Source organism: Elgaria multicarinata, chromosome 1, assembly GCF_023053635.1.
Source record: "Elgaria multicarinata webbii isolate HBS135686 ecotype San Diego chromosome 1, rElgMul1.1.pri, whole genome shotgun sequence".
NCBI lineage: Eukaryota > Metazoa > Chordata > Lepidosauria > Squamata > Anguidae > Elgaria > Elgaria multicarinata.
Window position 1 is genome coordinate 138,476,380 of NC_086171.1, and position 25,655 is coordinate 138,502,034.

The 25,655-nt window shown below is 39.6% G+C and overlaps 1 protein-coding gene across 1 annotated transcript in view; it reads right to left on the reverse strand.

Annotated features, from left to right (window-relative positions):
- Positions 1–25,655, reverse strand: part of LRRC7 (leucine rich repeat containing 7) — a 244,485-nt gene that overhangs the window by 17,518 nt on the left and 201,312 nt on the right. The window contains exons 20-25 of the mRNA XM_063137517.1: positions 22,870–24,544; positions 19,351–19,500; positions 14,468–14,587; positions 11,615–11,830; positions 10,054–10,146; positions 6,405–6,479 (exon numbers count right to left, since the gene is read on the reverse strand). Of these exons, the coding sequence (XP_062993587.1) occupies positions 6,405–6,479; positions 10,054–10,146; positions 11,615–11,830; positions 14,468–14,587; positions 19,351–19,500; positions 22,870–24,544 (2,329 nt within the window). The remainder of the gene's footprint in view (positions 1–6,404; positions 6,480–10,053; positions 10,147–11,614; positions 11,831–14,467; positions 14,588–19,350; positions 19,501–22,869; positions 24,545–25,655) is intronic.

A 25,655-nucleotide genomic window follows, 5' to 3' on the forward strand; every position in this document is an offset into this window, starting at 1 on the left:
TCAGACACTTCCCCTGTCTGCTGCAGAAACAAGTAGGCATCATCATCATCATTAACGGTGGGATTAATTTCAGCTTTACAGAAGCAATGTGGAACAGGACAAGGGAAAGGGTTAACTCTAATGTGCTTCCCTATTGTTGCTTTTAAGTTAAAATAAAAATATTAAGGTTAATATTAGGTTAAAAGGTTCTCCTTTTAACCTAAACCCGGCCCCCCTCCCGCAACAGTAGCCGAACAGTAGCCAAACACTGGATATTAACATAGAGTATTTTCTTTATCCCTAAAGAACAAATATTCCAATATGATTCAGGACTTAAAGTGAATGCCATTAATACAGCTACAGAAAAAATTGTATCATGAGAATTCATGCCAACTATGCAGTTCTCAGAATTGTTACTTCTAAGCTGAAACCAAATATTTCAGAGATACGCTGATGCTGAGATATTCAGGAAATTGTATTATTATCTGTTTGATATACATTACTAAGGCAAGATGATGACATTGCTTCAGGTTTCTGACTTACCATATGATTTAGAAATTGCGCTGCCTTAAGCTGTCATGACCAAACATTCTGATTTACAATTTTATGAAAAATGATTTTTGAATTACTATCCTAGGTAACAACTCAGATTCCTGACATGTCACACAGACTGTTAATGTGACCCCTCCCCCCAAAAAAAATTCAGTGTCTTTCTGACTCTGTAGTTAACATATTCTCTTTAGTCCCCTGAGGATCTTAACACAATCCCAGATCACATTAACTTTAAGCCACTATAGACTGCTCAACTTCCTGAGCTGTACTCTGAGTTGTTCCTTCTACAGTGCTACTGTAGAGAGTTACTTAGGGAATTAAATGCAGTGGCCGAAACTGCATCTCTCATTAGTTCAGTTTAAAAGGAATGTAATTGAGGGAAAGAGGAAATGACACTGGTGAGTTTATAGTAACCAAAGTAAGGGCCAAACACTGCTGAGCAGCTGAAAACCAATACAAGGCCGCACTTTGTAGAGGATTTGTGGCAGACAAGGGAGGATATTGAACCCCTTTCCTGCTTACTACCTTTCCTTCAAACCGGGATTGCCAGGAGCAATCATGGCTGGGACCGCAGGGAAAAAGCATCCACAAGCAGAGTTTTCCCCTGAAATCCCCCCACCCTGTCCACACTGCACACACGCATATACCACGTTGCAGCGGTCTGGCAATGACCAGAGTTCCAACCCAGGTCTGCCACTGAATATTCCCTGAGAATATCTGAGGAGATAGGTTCACAAACTGCCAGGGAAATACGCACTGTGAAATCATCTGGTTACACAACACCATTGTAGTAGGACTGACAGAATGGTAACAAATGTGGAAAGGGTTCAATTAAAAAAAAAAAGAGGGGGGAAGTATTTATGGATTTATTTTTACTTTTCTATAGCAGCCAATGGAGGACCCTTGCTTTGTTAATATCTATGGGTAAAGGAGAAGGGCCTGCAGTGAATGAAAGATAAAGAAGGAAGAAGAGGTAGCGAGGAATGCAGATGAAGGAATGTAAATGTTTGAGAAAGCAAGAGAATTGAGTGCAGGGGTGTGGTTGTATGACAGGCAGGTGCAAGAAAAAAATTCAAATGCAGGAGAAGCCGAGCGTCGTTATTTTTATTAATTTTTTTAACAGAAGTTCCCTCGGCCAAACAGACAAGCAACACCTAAAAGTGAACCAAATTCTGGTCAATAACTATACATTTGATATAAAACTAGTGAGGTGCTATAAATATGGACTCGTTGATGACAACTACCAGTTGTGGTAGCGAACAAATTATAATGTTAAGGACCAACTTCTTCCATACAAACCTGCCTGCCTATTGAGATCTTCGGCAGAGGCTTTGTTTTTGACCCACTGTCATCAGAGCTGCAGCTGGTGGTGATATAGGACAGAGCCTTTTTGGTAGCAGCACCAAGACTGTAACTCCCTCCCCTTTGCTACAGGAATTTGATAGACTGTTGGGCCAGATCTACACCAAGCAGGATATAACTGTTTCAAAACAGTATCTGTAATGTGTCATGGGGCTAAACAGTTGTTAAAACCATTATAAACTGTTTTAAAGCAATAGTGTAGATCCTGCCTTAACTATTTATTTTGTCAGGTTTTTGGCCTTGACTGATCTGTTGCCCTGGCTCCTTTTGGTATTTTTCATACTGCACAGCTGGTTTCTTTTCTTTCTGTCTGTCTGTCTGTCTGTCTTTTTTTTCCCTTTTCTTTCTTTTTTTTGTCCCTGCTGCATTTCTTTTCTTTTCTTTGTACTACTGTAACACACAGCCTTGAAAATGTTCAGAAATGTCAGCCGTTCCACAATGCTGCAGCCAGACTGTCGACAGGAGCTGGTTACAGGGAGCACATGACTCTCTTATTACAGCAGCTTCACTGGCTACCAGTCTGTTTCTGGGCACAATCCAAAGTGCTGGTTATGAAGCCCTATACAGCTCAGGACCAGGATACCTGAAAGACCGCCTTCTCCTACATGAGCCTGCCAGAGTTTTAAGATCTTCAGGAGAGGCCCTTCTTTAGGTATCACCACCTTCAGAGGTGCGTTTGGTGGTAACGCAAGAGAGGACCTTCTTTGTGTCTGCTTCCAAACTATGGAACTCCCTGCTGAGTGAGGCTGGGTTGCCTCCCTCTCTGCTGTCCTTACACTGGCAGGCAAAGATATTTTTATTCAAACAGCGCTTTAGTGGAAGTGGGTCTGTTGAGTTATTTATTTATTTATTTCTGCATGTATATCCTGCCTCTCCCCATCTTGCAAGAAACCCAAGGCAGTTTACATGCTCCTCTTCCTCTCCATTTTATCCTCACAACAACCCTGTGAAGTAGGTTAAGTTGAGTTTGAACAGGGCCAGCATGTCTACAGATAAGAAAGGTTTACCCAAGATAGATTACAGAATTATACATGGGTATGTTCCACTGAACGAAGTGGAGCTTATAAACAACCTTAATGATCACTTAACTGTAGAACATATTGCTGAAACAAGCTCAGTAAACCCGAAAGTAAAATTTCAGTAATTATTCTGCAGACAATGCCATTTTTCTCATATGCCCTTGGTAATGGAATGTATTGCAATGGCAAAACTGATGCCAGGCTTCCACTGTGAATTATGGATCATGGTAGCTAGAACTTAAGGGTATATCTTAGCAGGATGAATAGCTTCTGTAGGCTTCCTTTTTCTCCCGAACAGACAGCAGAATATTGATACTGAATTTGCTGTCAAATGAGGCTATACAAGGCTATAGTTCAAGCTAAATAAATGGCTAAGTAAAACAGGCTGGTGCATACAAAGCACATTCACCTTGAGCTGGCAAGGTTGATCCAAGGATTCAATGCAGAGTAAACACCCAAGGCTGTGCACAGTTTGCAGTCCTGGGCCTGGACATATGTCCTTAAAAAAGAGGATGGGGCAACTGCGGAAGATCTAGGGAAATTTCTCCCACCACCACCACCACCACTGTGGGCTGCCCTCCTGAAAACAAATGTAAAAAATATATAGTTGGTGGTTTATTGCCGAAATCTGGCAGCAAACTCCTTCAAAGAACTATGGAGCACTTCAAGGGTTAAATTTAGGTTGTTTGCAAGCTAAATATGACTTGTTTTAGCATTCCATAGCTGCTACAAAGCACTAAACCAGCAATGTTGGGCTTTAAAACAAGCTAAGTTTAACCTTTTTAGTGTTAAATTTAGTGTACTGATAAAACTGCCTTTTCTAGCTAATAATAACAATAATTCCTGCTGCAGCAACAGGTGGCGGCTGGATGCAGCCTGCAGGTTATGTGCTGCTCATACCTGCCTTGAACAGACAGGTGGGAGTACCAGCTCAGTCACACAGCATGGTCATCTCTGGAGAGCTGAAACCCCACCCCCCACTCCCCGAACATGTGCTCCACACACATAATTCTATGGACCCTAAACACTCTTTGCAAATGGTTACTTGCTTTTATGGAGTTCCTAAAGGGTATTATTCTAATTCCAGAATGGAAAACACTACTTTATATTTTAGACCATTGAGTATAAGGGACTGTTGACATCATCTATGCTTTTTAAAAATGTGCCCCCTCTTCACAAGTTCAACTCAACCTGTACAAATTAAAAAGAAGTTTGAATTCATTACAGACTGAGCTTGAGCTGTAATAAGCTGCAGAATTGTGTTTAAAATAATTTATGCTCCAGAGTGCCAGTCCTATTAAATTCAGTGGAATCAGCACTGTACTCTTAACACACTGACTTGGAAATAGGTCCTGTTGATTTCACCGGCACTTATGCTTAAAGCATGCATACTTAGGCTAAAGGGACCAAGTGGCCTAATTCCACACACTTTACTTTAACTGGGATGTGAGTAGGGCTGTCTGTTTGACAGCTCACCAGCTCAATACCCAGAGGTTAGTGCTTTGAAATGTAGAGGTTGCAAAATTTATGAATGGTGGCAGATGTCACCATACCTGTTTTTGGAAATGTGTTTAATTTGCATGGATTGTGAAGGGCTTTAAGAGACCTGAGTCATCTGCTACGTTATTGTACAAGGCCTAAGAAGCAGTGAGCCAATCAATCAACACAAGACACATTCATAGTGATGCTCCCTGGCTCTTTTCCTGTTGTGAGCACAGCACTGCACCTCTAGGAACTGAAACAATATGGTGCATGGCCATTCCTGCTGTGATTGTTTTCTTCCACAGTGCAGATTGGGAAGAGACTAACACAGGGTCAATCAGTGGACCAAAGGACGGGATGTGCATTAAAGTGCCTCTGAAGTCCAGGCATCCTATCATTGTTCCGAAAGGTGGCTATATGCCTGGACAAACTACAAGAGATCTACCTTATTTTATTTTTTTGGCAAAGATTACCTATGCCTGACTAAAAAGAGTGAGTTCATTGTTGTGATGTTTTCAAATAAATACCTTAGGGCCAAAACATTTATTTATTTATTGCATTTCTATACTGCCCAATAGCCGAAGCTCTCTTTAAAGCTGTGTCTAGCAGCTATGTCTTGTCCCCACCCCCATTTTTACTTTAGAGTAGAGGCAGGGCCCCTAATCCAGATCTGAAAAGCTCCCCATGTAGGTACCTAATCCAGATCAGCCATCCTGCACACATTCTAAAGTAAAAACGGGCAGATAGACATAGCAACCAGACACAAATTTAAAGTAATGTCCATTTTGGCCCTAATATCGAAAGAGTTGTTTTATTTCTTCTATGCTGCAACCATAATACTGAAGAACCACAACGAACTGTGAAAAGTAATCATGGAAAAAAAATTAAAACAAGAAAACGCAAAAGGAAATCCAAAATGTACCATAGAGGAAAATCAGTGTGTGGGACTCTCCCTTTTGTCAGCAACAGTCTGAGCTACATATTCAGGGTTTGCTTGAAGGTACATTTTGTTTTGAGTATGAAGGAATATGGATGTATCCCTATGCTAGGATGTATGTTCTGTAAAATGGGATGTTAATAAGTAAAGGTTTTTTTTAAAAAAAAAACCTCCCAAAGATTGCAGTCGATTCATACTGAATCTCATGGTAATCCAAAAAAGTAAATAAAATCTCATATAAAAAAAACATTTGGCTCTCTTGTGTTATCTTCCTTTTTATTCCTAAGAAATCACAGTTAGGAGGAGAGAAAGGACGGTGTGGGCCCATTTCCCTGATTCTACCATACTTCCTGACATTAGTTATATGTATGCATCTCTTCAGCTGGCTTCAGTTTAAATTAAGGTAATCCAAAACACACATGGAGGAGTGAAAGACAATGTTCCATATGTTAACAATCTATGCCCAGGGTCACATTGGACAAACTTCACACTAATGTTTCACTTAAAGGAGGTGATAAATGCTAGTCTCCAGCTTGTACAATCCAGCTCGCAATTTTGCCAGAGGTGTAACAAGTGCCCTAACACTGCCAAGCAAACAACCTATTCCTATCTGGCATACTAGCCATGCCATCTCTCTTTATAAGAACATAAGAAGAGCCATGCTGGATCAGACCAAGGGTCCATCTAGTCCAGCACTGTGGCCAACCAGATGTCGACCAGGAACCCACAAGCAGGACATGGGTGCAATGGCACCCTCCCACCCATGTTCTCCAACAACTGGTGTATACAGGTTTACTGCCTCTGATACTCAATACTTCCAATCACCCTGCTCCTTTAAGGGGCCTGAAGATTCCCAAGTAGCCCTTCTTCCATGCCCATCCACCACTGGGTCCATGTCTATTTGTCAGGGAGCAATTTCACCAGTGCAGATTGCCATCACTCTGGCACTTGAATTTCCACCTGAGGTGACGCTTACTTTGGGCAGGCAGGGAAAAGAGCAATACAGCAGCATGCATAGATGAAGAAATCTTTGTACTGAAACCATGCTTTGTTCAATAAAAGTTCCCACTTACCTGAATAATCTTATCACCAGGCTGGAGCAGGTTGGATGCTGGTCCATCAGGCTGAACCCTAGTAACAAAGATACCCTATAAGTCAGAAGTAACAGAGGTTAGGATACTATCACCAAGAACTAGGCTAAAGGTTTGTATATGAATTAAATAGATAACTGCCAGAATGAATGACGCTATAGGTGCTATACTAACTGTAAACCATCAACTTTGCTGAATCGTAAAATTCTTTATTAGCCAAAGTCCAATAATAATTTTGAAGTAGGAGCCTGTCTACAAAAGCTTTTGCTGAATTATAGATAAGTCAACGCCATTCTTATTTTCAGCTTACAAGACTGGAAGGCAGGTCATCGACCATGGTATCCTTCTGGATAGGTTGTCTGAGCTGGGAGTTGGAGGTACTGCATTGCAGTGGTTCTGCTCCTACTTGGATGGCCGATTCCAGAAGGTGGTGCTGGGGGATTATTGCTCTGTGCCGTGGCTCCTAAGCCATGGGGTTCCGCAGGGCTCTATCTTATCCCCTATGCTGTTTAACATATACATGAAGCCGCTGGGGGAGGTTATCCGGAGATGTGGACTGAGGTGTCATCAATATGCGGATGACACCCAGCTCTACCTTTCCTTTTCATCAAACCCAGGTGAGGCAGTGACTGTTCTGAACCAGTGCCTGGGCACGGTAATGGACTGGATGAGGGCTAACAAACTGAGACTCAATCCAGACAAGACGGAGGTACTGTTAGCGGGTGGTTCATTTGTCCGGCGAGGTGATGTTTGCCCTGTCCTGGACGGGGTTGCACTCTCCCTAAAGGATCGGGTCCGTAGTTTGGGGGTGCTCTTGGATCCAGAACTGTCACTTGAGGCACAGGTGAACTCAGTGGCAAAGAGCACCTTTTATCAGCTTAGGTTGATATACCAACTACGCCCTTATCTGGACAGAGATAGCCTAGCTACAGTTATCCATGCTCTGATAACCTCTCGTTTGGATTACTGCAATGCGTTATACGTGGGGCTGCCTTTGAAAACGGTCCGGAAACTTCAGCTGGTACAAAACAGGGCAGCCCGTTTACAAACAGGGACTGGCCGGCGAGATCACATTACGCCAGTCCTTTTACAACTTCATTGGCTGCCAATCCAGGTCCGGGCCCAATTCAAAGTGCTGGTATTGACATTTAAAGCCCTAAACGGTTTGGGGCCAGGGTATTTGAAGGAACGCCTCCTCCAATATGTACCTGCTCGGACCTTAAGATCATCTACAGGGGCCCTTCTCCGTGAGCCCCTGCCAAAGGAAATGAGGCAGGTGGCTACTAGGAGGAGGGCTTTCTCCGTTGTGGCACCCCGGTTGTGGAATGAGCTCCCCAGAGAGGTCCGCCTGGCGCCTACACTGTACTCCTTTCGTCGCCAGCTGAAGACCTTTTTATTTTCTCAGTATTTTAACACTTAATTTTAACTTAAATTTAAATTTACTGTTTTAACTCTGCATTTTAATTTTATATCAATTTTGCTGCGTGGTTTTTATCCTGGTTGTGCTTTTTATACTGTATTTTGTATTTGTGCTTTTAACCTGTTGGTTGTTTTATTATGGTTTTAATTTTTGTGAACCGCCCAGAGAGCTTTGGCTATTGGGCGGTATAAAAATGTAATAAATAAATAAATAAATAAATGCCACTGCACATGTATATGTTTTCCTTGCGGCGGTTAGATCTCCATCACAGAAAAGCTACCTTCCCTTGCCTTCAGTTATTGCCGAGGAACCAATGTGGGTGAATTTCCCCATGGAGCTTCTCACTGTGGTGCTAGCTGCCAGTTTGAAAATTTAAGGTGCAGCGGGTGCACCTTGCTTGTCACTGCCTGCAAACCTGGCGAGGGTGGGTTGCTGGGGCGCTGAACAAGCCAACTACAAACCTAACATTGGTCATGAGTTCTGGGTGGCTTGTTAACCACCCCAACAACCCACTATCACCAGGTTCACATGCAACAAGAAGCTGCAGCACTTGCCCCCCACCAGGGGACTGAATTTTCAAAATGCAAATCAGCAAGTCCTGTAGAAAAAGTCATCCATGGTGGCTTGCCATTACATGAGAACATGGTCTAGACTAACAGCTGCCTCCCTAAAATCACCAACCATTTTTAGAAAAAGTGGAAAATAAAACAGCAAAAAACACCCTGTGATCTTGACATGATGACCTAGCTCACACAAAAGGTTTACATAGCTCATTACTTGGAAGAACCTGGTGTAGGTTGACTTTATATCAGGTTTCTTTTTCCTTTTTAAAAAAATTTAATTGTAACAATACATCAATACATCCAAGAAAAAAAATCAAAATAAAATCAGCAGTATTATCTTACTGAAAGGGGAAATAATACAAACTAAGCTCCATCATACTTAGAGGTTAAAAGCCTGCTCAGAAAGAAAAATCTACATAACCCATATAAATAGCCCCAAGCCTTCAAATCCGGCGAATTTCAAACATTATCCCAAGTGAAAAACAGAATAATCACAACATAGCAAATCTCTTCATTGCTATTATATATATTAAATATAAACCAGTCAATCATACATTTCACAGTAATACATACAAAAGATATTTGATAAAACTTAAATCAGGTTTCTATGAGGAAAGTATAGGGAGATGCTGGACTAGGTTTGAAACCTCCAGGGAAGGTTTACTTAGGTTTACTCAGGGAAGGTTTACTCAGAGGCCGAAGGAACAGAGCATCTAATGCAGTCCTAGCTTCTTCGACTAATTTTATTTATTTATTTATTTATTTATTACACTTATGTACCGCTCCCATAGCCAGGGCTCCCACACATCTGCACTGGTGCTCTAGTCTAGCCCAGGGTAGGAAATAGGATATTCTGGTCTCTGTTGATCTGTCTCTCCCTTATCACATTGAGGAATGGGTTGTAATCAGTATCTGTAGTCACTTTATACTGCTATTATTTTCACAGGCAAGTTTCAAGACCTATTTCTAGTGGATCTCTCAACACCCTCTTCTTTGCCATACAGGAGATGAGTTATTGCTTACTGATTGCAGGGAAGCAGGGCTCTTCTAGGAGCTTGTGTGAATTGTAGACAGAACTAAGTTTGGAAGAGTAAGGCCAATCCCATCCCTTGCCGTGTCACTAGAAATGATAGGAAGTAGAGAAGTAGAGCCGGGGAAAGGACTGAAACTGTTCGTAACTTTCACTTCCTTCTTCACCATGATGGGCCTTTGATTAGTTCAAAACAATAGTATATGGGCTTGAGCATATAAAATCCCAGGCATTCTTAACCACCATTAAATTGCTTAAGACTGGGATAAATATTTACTAAAAGCCCTGGCATACTTTACACATTATTGATTCACCATGGTGGTTGTAATATGTAAAATAACATGAAAACCTGAATACCCTCCAAATCCTCAACGATCCCAATTCCAGTATTTGCTAGCAACTCTCTTTTTCTGAGGGGTGGGGAGATTCATTATCTTTCCCCCTATGTTTTGGGTAGTTTACACTATTATCTTACATTCTTTAGTTTTCTGATTGCATTTTTATTGAAAACAAAAGGAGAAACTAACTACATCAACTTTACTCCTACCCAAAACATTCAAAGCATCCTATTCCCTGATATCTCTACTTGTCAATTTACAAAAGGAATTAATGCCTTACCTTGTCAGAAGGTTTGAATGGATTTCCTTGTCCACTTATTCCTCCACTGATACTAAATCCAAGGCCTGGATTCTTTTCTATCCTCACACAAAACTATATTTAAAAGACACAAAGGGATGACTAAAATGTTTGCATTAAATTAATCATCACGAATGTGTGATGCCCTGAAAAATGGTATCTGTGATTATGATTATTTCAATAAAGCTATTCGAGTGAATTTTATTCATTATTTAAGTGTAATATTGCAGATGTTGTCGTATAGGTTACAATGTAGAATGTACTGAATTAACCCTAATGCAATCATATGTGTTTAACAACAATTAGGGTGCAGCCCATAGGATTGTGCCTTAATTGCGTCCTCGGGACTTGTAAGCCCCTGAGCTCAGGAACTTATGAGTATCCAATGCAGGGCACATCGAGGATGGAGGGGATCTTCTCCATGCTCTGTCCACCCTGCAGTTGTTGCTAATGCTCCATTTTGAGCATCTACCCAGGCAGCTTTGGGGTGAGAGGGGGGAGCCTGCGTAGCGCCTAGGAAGCTGTCTCAAGCGGCTTCCATGGTCTCCTCCCCTCCCCACCCCTGGGATAGCCATCCATACTTCTCTGCCCTTTAGTTTGGATGACATACCTCCCTGCTTGCAGCACCTGAGTACTCTGAGAAGGGATCTGTATTGGCAGTGACGGCTGGTACTGCAGGATGGTTACTTTTCGCCCTAATAGTGTTATAACAGTGTAATTCTTTCATTAAAAAAAGGCCCCAAAAGTGTTTTAGCAATAATTAAACAAACCATTAAAAAAACGGAGCCGTCAAGTGGCATCCTCTACAAAAAGTTGCATGATGAATATGTGCTGAGCTTCAAATAGCACCAATCAGGGCAGCAATTGTTGCACCTACTGATGTGGACAAAAATAGCAGGATGTGCACATAGATAAAAAGTGCAATACGCCCAACAGTATGGAAAGTCAATTGCAATTCTGTTAGAAGTTTCCACCAGAAGAGCAATGACTGGGTACTGCTAAGAGCCCTCTGTCTGGAAGCAGCCAAAAAGTTATAATGTTTCCATCTGTTCTTATGAAACTATAAATATAACCAGGATCCAAACCTCATTATTATAGTAAACTAATCACACAAATCATTTAACTTTGCAGAGCTGCTTCACATAACCTTTTAAAATATGAGGGTGGTTACATAGAGAAGTCACCATGAGTTGACTTTTGTGGATACAGTGCTTGATCCTGTGGATGCTTCACATTGAGATCATCACCTTCCAGATACACATAACTTGTTAAGAGTTTTCTATGAGGTTACAATTTGTGCTTTTATTGGAGTTCACCCAAATCATCCATAGCGTCTTCATAATGTGAGCAATATAAGAGCAATATGAATTTGCCATATACGCAGTAACTGGCATTTATAATCTACATGGTTTTTCATGTAGCTATAACAAACAATAGTAAATATTGAAACCCTTCTCATAGACCCAAGACATTAACCTACCTTTTTTGCACAATTTCTACCTTTCTCATCGTTTAGCGTCATGCTGATTTGCAGCATACTCACCTGTTCTGGATAGCCATCCATACTTCTCTGCCCTTTAGTTTGGATGACACATCTCCCTGCTTGCGGCGCCCGAGTGCTCTGAGAAGGGATTTGTATTGGCAGTGGTGGCTGATACTGCTGGACGGTTACTTTATTCATGCTGGCCTCATATGGCTGCTCTCGGCTCCGATGCTGTAGGCTTTGTGATCCCATCAGAGTCTGGATATGGCTACCTGCCTGTGTATAACATTAACGTATTAGGCCAAACATTAAAAAACTGAAAAAACTTGTATGGTTATGCTCTTAACATAAATATCAATGAGGCTATTTTTCCCATTGGATGACCTTCTGCAGGAGAGGGGGTGAGAGGGACTGCAACTCTGCTTATCCTGCTTTTGATACCATTGACCACAATATTCTTCTGGATAGTCTTCACATTTGGGAGCCCGGTATGTCAATGGAGCTTAGGTACACTTAACTTTTGCTGGATCGTGACCATTCAATAATAATTTATATTATGTATATTGGATTTGATTCAGATGTAGTCATGTGCAGCTGGGCTGGCAGAACCAGACTTCTCCATCCTCTCTTCCTCCTGGTGACCCCCCACTGAAAATGCTAGGCAGAGGGTCGGGGACCCTGCTGAATGGGATGAATGGTGCAGGGGAGACGGGGGGATCCCTGAAAATTAGGCATCTGCACCTTCTGTTCCCAGAAGGCAGAACCTGAATCCAGTCCACATTGCTCTACAAGTTTGAAAAGCAGGATTTTATGCAGGCAATTCTACATGACTTGTACATTTTAAACCTTCAGCCACTATTGCAGAAATGAATCCCTGGAGGTCAAATTCAATGAAAGGAGATTAGCATTGCTAGAGCAGCATGCTAAAAAACTACCAACTGAGAGCAATAGGTAAATAATGTTCATAATTATTTTTCTCATCCATTTTAATAGAGTTTTTGTTTGCAAAGCCTCATATTGCTACAGCTTAGGCATTCATAGCAAGTTCTGCTGTATATCGATGAGCTGAAAACAATTCCCCCCCCCCCCGAAAAACAAAATTAGTTATTCTGATTGAGAAAATAATCTCCACTGTCTAGGCAACTTCCCCTCATTTCTTTTGTGTTTTATATATTCTTTTAAAATCCTTTATAGAAGTTAATTATTTCAAGCTGGGAGTCTCCTATTGACAGCACAATTCAAACTGTTGGCTAAGAATAGAACAATGAATAGTGCCAAGAAATTAAAGAGATTCTGGCATGTTGGGAAATAATTTTGCATACAGCATCAATAGATATTAAAATTGACAGGACCTTTAAAAAATCACCAAAAGCTGTAGTAAAATATTCCTTTTAACTGTATAGATTATTGACTGGAATAAAAGAGGGGGAGGCACACCTGGTTCAGCTCATTGAAGTCAAGAGAGGATAGCGATACAAGAATTCATTTAAATGAAATAAACCTCATGCAGATGTAATGCTGGCAGTCAGTTAATGGTGGTTATGAGATCAGGAGGGGACTGTGGTCTACCTCCTCAGTCTCACCACTCCCCCTCCAGAGTGAATTTCCTTGTCCCCCTTAACTATGGATAAGTGTTACATTTACATTTGTTTAAAAAATGAGTGGGGTCATTCCACGCCCACTTACTATATTTGAGAAAGCTCGCCTGACTTATTCTAGGGGAGCTTCTGATATATATCACATGATGTTGAATTGTCAATTCCCAGATAAGGGAGGGTTAAAATGATTTGGGAACATGATCTGAACACCAGTTTCACTGATGGTGAATGGAAAAGCTTATGGCAATCAGCACCCTATAGAACAATATCGGCAAAAGTTAAAGAGCTCACTCTGAAAATCACTCACAGGTGGTATATTACTCCTGTTAGACTGCACCATATTAGTGGTAATATGTCCCCGTTCTGTTGGCGGGGTTGCTCAGTTCCTGGCACTTATATTCATCTTTGGTGGGAATGTCAACAGGTCAAAAAAAATTGGTCAAGGCTTTTCCAAACCATTACAAACACTATTCATGTTGAAGTAGAAACTGATCCAGCACTGGCTCTACTTTCTATTTTTAGGAATGCCAATAGAAACATAATTCCCAAAACCTTGGTCACCCACTTGCTGGTTGCAGCCAGGTGGGAAATTGCCCATCTCTGGAAAAGTGACAGACCTTTTGACCATCAATGTTGGTTTGATAAGATTTGGAAACTAGCTTGAAATGACAAGTTGACTCAACATAGCAGGTTAGCAAGAGGGGAAATAACATCAGACACATTTTTGGAAAACTGGTTGGATTTTTTCTCATTTATTAATATGAATCCTGGTGAACCTAGACCTCCACTGACTCAGGAATCCTTTTGGTCAGAGGTTCTAACTTAACCTGCATCTTTTTCTATACAAGAAAGTATAGATTTGGTTAAGATTTCTATATTTACTAAGTGCTTATTGAAGATATGAACACCCATGCTTTTTTATAGTGGTGCTGTGGGAACATTTATATTGTTGTTGAGTGTTTTCTTTTACTCTGTGTGTTTATTGTATTTGTCCTTACTTGAAAATCAATAAAAAATAGTATTTAAAAAAATGAGAGGGGTTTGTTTGCAAAGCCTCATAAAACGTAAAAATCCCTTAATCTAGATTTGCTAACCATGATCAAGCCCTGGTATCAAGCTATGGCCTTATTAACTTCAGTGACAATGTAACCTTTAAGCATTGTGGGAGAATTTGTAACAAAGAAAGCTCACAGTCCCATGGCCCAATCCGAATCACTTTAACTACAGCTAAGAGATCACTGGCATACACCAGCACCAGAGTGGAAGTGTTGTGCAGTTATATTATTGCAGTATTGATGGTTGTGATATAAGTTACCTTTTTAGTAACAGTTTCTGGTGGCACGTCTCGCCTTCCAAGGGGATATGGATTCCATTGGCTGCCAGCGGAAACATCTTCCTGCCCATTGTCTAGAATGCTGCTTTGTTGTGATGGGGTCTATGTTAAAAATGTTAAGTATTACATTCTTTAGTTAGAGGAAGATCAATGCACACAGTTATAATTTATGCTCCAAATTAACCTTTTTAATTAATAAATAAATATCATTTATATTTTATTTGTGGTGGGAAATAGCCACATAATACATATTCTTGCATTATATTGAAGTTTCACTAAGAACCGCCAGACGTGTACTAAGAAATTGACAATAAATCATTAGCTGAAATAATATCATAAATTGAACACACACTCTAAGTATATCTATCTAAAGAAACACTTTTAAATATAGATAGTAAAACAATCCTCATGCAACTGTTTTCTAGAAACTAAACTTCAAGCCAGACATTTGTAATGAAATCAATTCTTCTAAAAGACATGTTTAACAATGACACTGTATGCTGCTCCATAGTGATATGTATGTTACAAAGGCTCCAACTCAAGAAAGCAGAAAGGAAGGCTCTAAACTCAAAAAAAGATTGAAGGAGTTGAATATGTTTAACCTCAAGAAGAGATGGTTAAGAAGTGGTATGATAGCCATCTTCTAATATTTGAAGGACCATCACATAGAGAGCTTCAGCTATTGGGTGGTATAAAATGTAATTATAAAAATATACAAATGATGGAACAAATTTGTTTTCTTTTGATCCAGAAGGAAGGACCTGACCAAACAAGTTAAAATTACAAGAAAAAGTAATTCAGATTAAACATTAGGATGAAATTCCGGATGGTATAAGCTGTTCAACAGTGCAGCAGATTGCTTCAGAAGGCAGTGGACTCTTCCTTAATAGAGGTTTTTAAGCAGAGGCTGGATGGCCATCCATCAGGGTTGCTGTAGTAGTAGATTTCCTGCACTAGCAGGGCTTAGACTACATCTTTGAGGTCCCTTCCAACTCAATGATTCCATGATTCTTCTAATCAAGAGAAAGTCTAATTTATAAGCCAAAGAAAATGGATTTAAATGATCAATGCATGCTGAAGTCAATGGAACAATTAGCCTAAAATGGAGGTGGGTAACATGAGGCCACACAGGCTGCTGCATGAGCCCCCCACTGCTCCCCAGTGCGGCCCCTGTCAGCTTAGAATTTAGCAGCAGTAAAAAAAATGAAATCCAACCCCAAATAAGCAATTTTAATGCTATGCAATGCCAAAAAAAGTTAAATCTAGTGTATGGAGTGCTAAAAGGCTACATTTGACCCTTTCTGTAGCTAATTTTAACCCCTGGTGCCCTGCTGACTTTGCAGCAACTCTCTGAAGTGCAGCCCACTGGGAGCAGTGGAATGCCCCCTAGACCTAAGCTCTTCAAAGTATCTCAAAATGTTGTTACATGAATACTTGTACAAAAAAACTATTATTTATCTCCATTCCCTGCCTTTTATTATAAATGCTTCACCTGTCAAGGGGGAAGGCATGATGAAAATATATAAGTCAATTTCTCACTGTAGCAAGAGTTCTACAGCTGATAGCTCATCAGCTGTATGTCTATAGAGGAATCATTTTGGTCCTTTTCCCAATAGTTTGGTCTGGCTGGGTCTCCACTTTAGTATGCTTTGGGTTGACAACCTTCCTCAACCTGGGCTCCTCCAGATGTTTTGGCCTACAAATCCCATCAGGCCCAACAGTCATGGATGATGGGAGTTGTAGGCCAAAGCATCTGGAGGGACCCAAGTTGGGGGAAATTTCCCTATAACCTGCTTTAGAAGCTCTCTGCTGAAATGTGTAAATTTTCCCCGCTGTGTTATATTTGCTAGGAGCCCATCTTTTATCCTGCTGGTGGCTCACCCATATACCAGGATGATCAATTGATCATCAATGGGAACTCAACAACAGACTAACAACAGACTAACAACAGGTGATTTTGTCCTGGTGGCTAGGAATATTTCTCAGGCTCAGACTATCCATTAGAGTTTGGAAAGATTATGATGCTCTGCTTATATATTTGTAAATAAAACTTATATCACAAAGATATGGTAAGTTTCCAGTGTTCCCTAATCCAAAAGAAATCCTGTTATATTGCCCCAGAATTTCTCACACACTTCAGGTGTAATATGCACTGAGGATCTAGCAGCTAACTAATACATGAAAATGCTTGCATATGTTCCCTAAGCCCCAGCTCCTCCAACAACAGTGTTTCAGTAACTTCAGCATTGGTAAATGGGCCTCAAAAATATCTACCCAACATTTAATGTGTATGTTTATTTATATATCATTTGGGATCTTTATATAAATGTTTTCTATTGAGAATGGGCATGTAAATGGTTTGTTTTAATCTTCATCAAAAAAACCCTATATGCACTTATAACTAATAGCCTATTTCCCTTGTCAATGTAAATGCTTTTAGAAATGACACTGATGGGAACTAAATATAAGAAAATTAATCTCTTAGGGTTTTTTTTTTTTAATCACGAACCGAAAGAAAAGCCATGGCTCCATTAAGATGTGGACATTCAATTTTACAACATTTTTAGTCCCTAGATGACTTGATCATTAGGCAGGTTCAGATGATGTGTGTCAGATAACAAATGATGGGGTATCTTTAAAGGATAGCAAATTGTCAATCCTATGCATGTATACTCTGTGGGATTCAATGGGACTTACTCCCAGGTAAATGGGTATAGAATTGCAGCATTAGCTTTTTATTATATTTTAACCACTCTCTCGGAAGTTTGCTAATGTGAGCTATCTCTGCTTGATATCCAGTGATTGTTCCCACCCACTCCAGTCCCCACACTGCAGGCATTTCCTGATGGTTTTCTGGCTCATAGGTGACATGTTTTGGAGGGCGGCACAGGGGCCTGAAGAGGGAAGGGATGGGGAAATCCCATTGCAGAAGTGGCCTTCGTCTTGCACAAAGTATGAATACAAAGCATAGTCTCCAAATAAAAACTGGATTAACATTTTCAGAACACCTGTGGGAATCCAAAAATCCCATTCAAACTATTTTCAGAATTACCAACAGTCATCACCTTAAAAACTATATTGTACGATTGGAAGTTTTTAAGGTTTAACATCTATTCCTTAGTTATTTTAATTTCCTGCACATATCCAGACATGTAAAAGTAGCTAGATAATAATGGGAAGAAGATACCTGGGGAAATGAAAGTATTAATGAGTCTGTGATGAATTTACAGTTGCTTGCAGCAAGTTATATGTTGCTTGCTTTAAATATAAGATTTCACTCTGACTTATATCAGACTATAACAGATAATAACACTATAGCAACAGTTGAAGTCAGAGACATAATTCCTTATACCCTGGGTCCTTCAATACAATAAGAAAAAGAAGTGTACACTAGAATGGATATTCATCAAAATATTGGAAAGAAAATGAAAGGAGGATTACTAATGTTGCTAATTCTTAAAAACACACACAACATATGTTGCTATTTCAATTGCCTCTGTAGCTGTTATTGATTTAGTTATGGGAACTAGAAAACATGAACATGATAGCTTGTAACATTCTAGATTAGTAGGGTGGACATCAATCAAATGTTAAAATGATAAAGGTCGTTTAGTAGTACATGAGTAGTAAATAAAAGATGGTTGGTGAAGAATTACATGCATATTTGTAGGACAATACAATGTTGGGCTGGGAAAATGTCTAGTACTTTTAATCATGGAATCATATATTTGGGACCAGAGAGAATCTCACAGGTAGTCCAGTCCATACAGGTGGAAAAAATTCCCTAGACCAATCTCTACCACCCAAATGCTTAGCTAGACCTCCAAACCTTCAAAGAAAGGAATTTTATATTCCTCTTTTCAAGTACCTAACACTTGACTACTGTTTTCAAGTGCCTAACACTCATCCTAATTATGATCGCCTCTATTACTGACAACTATGACTTGTTACTTAGTATTTAATCTATCCTGTTGCAATTTAGATCCTCTAGCTGATACCCTCCTCTCTGTAGCGAAGAACAATTGTTCTTCTGTCTATGCGTGATCACTTTAATCTTTTTAAAACACACTTCTCTCTTAATGTATATTCAATTAGTAAACAGGCCTACGTGTTTGTGGTAATGATTTCAATTTGATGAATTACAGCTTGATTTGTCACAATTTTGAAAAATGTTATTAGGATATGTCCTGATTGGATTACATTAGAAGAACCATTCCCAATCTGGGGCCCTCCAGATTGGGGATTTCTGGGAGTTGTAGTCCAACACATCTGAAGGGCGCCAAGCTGGGGAAGGCTGCCCTTAGAAGCTTAAAAACAAACCAAAACATATGTTTACATACAACATATAGTTAATTCCGCAATGATCTACGTACAGAAATACACCGTTACTATAAAAGGTGTGAACAGGACATACATTTTGAAATTTCATTAGAACAATGATTGAAAGGCGATCTTTCACTAGGCCATGGAACTGCAATACTTGTCGGTCCCTGTTCTTATGACATAACATAGTTTGTGATGGAGCCTTCCTAACATTAACCGCCTACACCATCCTAACACCATCAACATCATTAAGCATCTACAACATGAAACATGATCCTCTGGGTCATCTGGCTAACACAATGACTACATCGGTCTGCAACAGAAGAGAGCAGAAAGCAGCATGACTGTCACGTGGTGAGCCAATTACTTGAAGAAGCAAAGATGCTAAGTAGGCAGATTACGTTAGCAACTTGGCTTTTTAAATTGCTTTTAGTACACAAGCATGGATAATATGCAAAAGCTAAAAAAAAAAAAAAGGAAAGAGAGAGTACGAAATCTATTGTTATGTGCTGTCTGAGATGTTCAGGCTATCTCATACTTACTTTCGGTAGAGGTAGCTCTTGATGCATTTGGTTTTCAAATTTAGATTTAGTCTGCAAGTTTAATGTCATGCTTCTGCCCGCATGCATTGCTGACAAACCTCCAGAGCGCAGCATGCCAAGGTTAACAGTGTTGTGTTTATAAGCAGCAGTCTGAGTAGAGGAAATAACAACCACGTGACAGGATATGAACACACATGCCCATTAAGAGAAAATATTGCACATATATGACTAACTTCACACAGTCTCCATTAAAGCAAACATACGATACCAAGAAATAAGTAGCTTTTTTTATGCATGCACTGAGTCAGACAGAAGCACATAGAGTGCTAGTTGTACATAAAATGGTTACCATATAAAGACATTGACAAAAACAAAAAAGCAAACGAGATCTACTTTTATACTGACGGCCTCTAAAATGTGTTTAATACAAAGATATTGTTCCTTTATGGAGGAGGGAGCATTATCTTGATATGCTTTATGAGCCAATTTACAATAAAAGATTCCACTTCATCTTGGCAAGTAATGTACTGGGAAGAACATTCAAGAGGGTTCTGTTCTATATTGCATACTTCACAAAACCGCAAGACGGATTTCTGGAGTTAAGGTTTTAAAGAGTCAAAGAAAATAGTAAATAGAGTTGCTTGTGGACTAGCTAAACTACTCAAGAGCAGGGCTGCCCCTTAAACCTGATTTTCCACAACATGTTGCAGTAGTCATATACCAGTTTTGAATCTGCCCTGGCAAAAGATTATCCATTCTATATATACAAACTAAATTTCAAAAATTACAATGAGCCTAATTTAAACAGTTAGCAAATAACTGTCATGAATAAATTATTCTCGATTATTTAAAAACTATTACATTCACATAAAAGTTTTTGTTATTGAAGCCAAGCACATTTCCAGAAAAACAAGAGCTGACCCTGAAATGTCTATGTTTCGTCTGTCCATGCAAACAAAGCAGTACATGCATCTTTAAAAATGAATAGTTTTAAATCAACCACAATTACAAAGGAATACTTTTCACCCTTACGAATTTTCAGATTTGACTATTAAAATGCTCTTCAATAATTCTCCAAATTTTCACCCTTACAAATTCTCAGATTCAACTATTACAATGCTCTTTAATAATTCTCCAAATGTATTTTTTTAAATCAATATACTTGTATATTGATGAACATAAATTAATGTTTGCATTCATATACAAATTTAACTCTTGTCTAGAGAACTATAACTGTGTTAGGTACACCAGATATGCTTACTGAAAATAGTGCGTTTATATTGCTCAAGAGGACAATAACTAAGCCTGTACCAACAAAGGTGAATAAACACCAAAATGCCCTTTGTAAGAGGAGTGCGCTTAACATAAAAAATTAACATCAGTTCCATTCTTTCTTACAGGCTCTAATCATGTTTCTCTCTCTAAAATAGGATATGCATAACAAATATCTATGAAGATAATTGGTTCCAAATTAAATGAGATATAGATTTACGTTGGTGTATTTAAATAATTTCATGATGATCTGGAGTATATGAAATATCTGACGTTACACTTGCTCATAGAAAATATCTGAAGTTACTCTTGAACTATTCAAACATTAAGCAAAATCATGAAGTGTTTCATTGCCCTCTAAGCAGAATTCCCCAAGCTCATCCCAAGCAGTTAACATCTAATGTTAACCAAAATCATTCATAATTGAACTTAAAATTCTAGGCAGTTTAAGAATCAATGGATGGACAAAATAAATAAATGGAGTGGGGGGAAAGATAATTTCACAGCCCTAAAAGACTGCTGAAAAGGTGTCCAAGGCTGAGGGAATCTAAATAAGAAATATACCATTCAACAAGTCCAAGATAATGCAAGCCAAAATAAGAACTATATAATGTCAGTGTGGAGCTTTACATTCAATGTCCTTCTCCAATTTCTTTTTGAGACGTTTTTCTTTTACACAGTGCACCTATAAGGTTGTAGCAGCACTGAGCTTCACAGTCATTTCTCCTCAAACAGTTTTTCCATGGAAAATTGCCCACCCCAACTGCTTGTTCTCTCACCAGGGAAAAGAGATGCGTCTGCATTTTGTAAGCAATATATATGTTTTGAGGGGAGACTGCTTTGCAGTGGGAAAATGGCATATGGGGAAGGCTAAGAAACTCCTCTTCTGCTGCACCAGCCTTCCATTTCGAACTGCAGGCACAATGGCTGCACTGTGTAACAAAAACAAGACACAAAAAAAACCCACCCCTGGAGTCACATGTATGGGCAGTTCCTTTCTCAGAATACATGCCTTCTAAACGCTTTCTGGATATTTCTGTTATTGTTACTCATAAGGGAAGGAACAACAATTTCCTCATCATCATTCCAAATAACACAATAACTTAATTTTTCCTAACTTTTAATTTTTCCTAATTTTTCCTATCTGATGTCAATGAACGTATCTGCACATTTAACGGATAATGAGTGAAATGCAGTATTGCACAAGTGGAAGTCTGCTCATGTATGAGAACTTCCCCTTCTCCCCTCGTCTCCATCTGTAGCCCCCAATGCCCCCTGCCAAATAAACTCCAGAGAGTCTCCCAGCTGAGGACACTTGGAAGAATTGCTGTCAACAAAATACTTCTTTGGATTTCACTAAATCATGTCAATTTACAGCACAATCCTTTACAGATTTACTCAGAAATAAGTCCCCTTGAGTTCAATGATGCTTGCTCCCAGGTAAGTGGCTATAGGACTAGACCCTAAGAAAGTCTTTCTAACAGATCTTTAGAATAGAAATTATATTTGGCCTCTCTTGAACCTCTGCAGCCTGAGATCCTATGCATATTTGGAAGCAAAATTCAAACTAAATGACTTACTGACATAGCATAAGTAATGCAACTTATTCCTTGATCAGAATGGCTAAGTACTCTACAAAGGATAAAAGAAACTCAGAATTAATCTGCCATGATCCAATAGTTTTCGTGCAGACATGGTGGGTGAGCACATCTATTTTTGTGCACACCGGACTTCAAAGAGCAGGTTCTGCAGTTGTACCTGGAGTTCTGTAGAGTTTTGGATTGAGCCTATTAACTATAAGCCTATCTGGGTTAAATATGCTCATTATTTTTGCTTTAGAATTTGTATTTAATGTTTTCCTTAATCCATGAAAAAGCTAATGAATAAAATATAAAAGTATTTTAAATGCAATACAGTTTTGATAACAGGCTTAATTTATAAAATGTTTAATAAATAGTCTACTAGTGAGGCTAACACTATTAGAAGTAGTGATTATCATTTTGCATTTTTTTTAAAAAAAAATTAAAAAATATCTGGGAAGATTCTCTCTACTTCTCACAGAAGAAACCAAGATACTAACTCACAGAGTATACATCTTTAAAAAAAATAGACTTCATGGTTTATTTGTTCATAACACAAATCTGGGAATTATTATTGAATAACATATTAACCACTGCAAACAGAAACTTTTGATATATAAAAATATAAAAACTAAAGGCATTAATTGCAGAGAAATGCCAAACATACCCTGTCTAACCTTCTAGCTTCTATATGTCTAAGTAGCTGTTGTCTCCAGTCAGCGGGCATTTTACCACAGCTCTCATTTCCCTTCACAGGGGTAGGCCTTGTCTTTAAATCAGTGTTATCTGACGGCTTGTCGCCATAGTTACCCAAGTTATAGTCTGATGGTATCTTTTCCAACAAAGCTGCCATTGTAGGCCTAGCTGAAACTGGCCTGGTTTGGGAGGTACCATAACTCTCTGTACTGTAGCTTCTTGCAGACAATGGCCTCCTTTGTGTAAGGTTTTTAACTGGAAAACTTCCAGATTGGGCTTTCACTTCTTGATATGAAGGGTGTTCATCTTCATACCTGCCATTTCTTTTGAGGAACTGGGATTCAGACACTGATACACTGCTTTGGCGTTCCATAGCTCCTCTATACTGATGTCTGTTATACCTATCGCTCTGAGGCAGTTCGTGTGGTTCACTGACTCTTCTATACATTGACATTTCTGTGGAACTGGCCAATGAATCTGCTCTTCTCAGAAACCCAGCCCTTGATCCCTGACTTGAGAACTGGGTATTGACATTCTCCTCATTAACAGAAGGCTGAGAGAATGAAAACATGTGCTCCATGGGTGGATATCCCCGGTACGCCCTTGGGCTAACCAAATCCTTGGAGACATTTTTAGTCTGCTGGGGAATGTATTCTGGAGTATGTTGAAAAGGTGGTGGTATCCTCTTTTCTGCTTTCAATTCCACTGATCCTTGAGGATTAAAACTTTGGTCAAACTGGTACACTTTTTTAGTCACAGACGGCTTTTGCTGCTGTTGTACCTTGACATTTCCATAGGTCAGCAACTCATCATCAAGCATTGGTACAGACTGGCTACGAGACATACTAGACATTCCATGTTCTGGCCCCATCATTTTATCTGGCCTCTCATGTATCCCTGCATTGTCAGTAGTAGCTGCATAGTTCTCTAGCGGTATATTATAAACTTTATATGCGCCAATATCTATCTCATCTATACTTTGTGACTTCTTAAATCTATTCGTCTTCAAATCTCTCATCATTGGGGAAAGCCTCTCTGTACTCTTGCTGATGGAAATGATGTTTTTTGAAGGCTCTGGGCGACAGTGAATATGCGAAAACACATTACCAAGACTTCTATTAGCATTTGAATCATGATACTCCCAAGATGTTCCTGGAGAAAAAGTGCTAGTTATTTCAGGAGAGCCTTTAACGAGATCTTTCCTTTCAGGCAAAGGGCTAGTGGTTGGAGTGCTCTCCAGCTTAGAAGGAAAAGCTGTCCTGTCTTCAAAGGGGCTAGGGGTTCTTGTCCAGTTCTGCCAAGGGTTTGGAGGCACTTCTGATTCAGGTGTATTTCTGAGGGTGGGCTGTTCAAGTTCTAGGGGAATACCAACTATCCTGTCTTGCCTAATTAAAGGCCTGCGTCCATGAGCAGATGTGCTTCTTGATTTAGAGCTTAAGAGGGGGTTAGTGCTGGGATTCTCCACCGCGCTCTCCTCCGCTACAAATCCTGTGTTATCATAATGAGAGCCATCATTCCAGCTGTCAGCAAAGGTGTCGCTCATTGGACGCCTGTCATTATGCTGCTGTAGGTTTCCTGCCGGAGCAGACTCTCGCTGGCTGAGCAACGGCTTTGTCTCAAGAGGCTGGGGAAAAGACTGGACAAGCCTGCAAGAAACAAAGATAAAAAGAAGCCGGTATCAGAAAAGGCTGCAATCAGAACAGAACAAAACCCTAACAAAATCCCTTACTTTCATTGCGGGTATATTTTAAGCAGGCTGCCAATGAATTGAAGCTTTAGCTTGCTTGGAGCGGAATGATAAAAATAGTTGGGGACTTTGGAAAGCCATCAACGTCAGCGTTACATATTTATGCATCAGGAGTAAAGAATAAAACACACTTCCATGCTCTTGACTGCATCTAACATCTAAAGTGAGAAGCAGAGTAGAGGGGGTTGAGTGCAGCAAACGGACAGATGTTATGTCATGGAAGGCCAGCCTTGAATTTTGTTTTAGCACCTTCAAAACTTTGCAAATGAGGCTTCCATTATGAAAAACTTGCAATCTTCCAGATTGTGAAGAAAAGCATAAGACTGTGGCACTAGAGTTTGGGTAACTTATCAGAGTTTTCACATGATTTGATAGGCAGCTGAAGGCTATTCCCCCCTTAATACCTTTCAAGTCCATTATCTTTATTACCTGAGAAGGAAAAATCCATTTTTCATATGCATGTGCTAATCATTCCAATATTTACCAATTAAAATTTGATAATTTTGTGGCAAGTCCTCAATCCCCACATCCCAAAACCTATGACTTGATTGGTGGGTTTATAAAAATTATTGGGTAGGGAAATATAAATAGGTACGGAAGGGAAATATTCCTATTACGCAGGGAAATAGAGAGCTGCCATAACTACTAAACAATGGAAATGCAGGATATAAATGTTTCAGATTTAAAAAGAAATAAAAGGAGTGTGAGAAACAGTTGAATTGAGAAAAGGACTGTTAACATTAAGGAAGAATATGGCTGTGTTATGCCAGGAGGCTGCCCTAAGTTCTTGCAAGAAGAAGGTTACACAAACCTGACATTAAAACCCAGATAAATTGTCCAAGCAGCCAGATATACAACAGGAGGAGCTTTGGGAGTCAAAGGAAGACTGTACCCAAGAGCTGGACTTGGTTGTGGGTGTATTTGGCTGGGGTGAAAGTTTAGGGAATTTGGCCTGAGGTAAAAGAAGTCATTAAGAGGTTTGTATTTTTGTATTAGCTACAGTGGCTCTT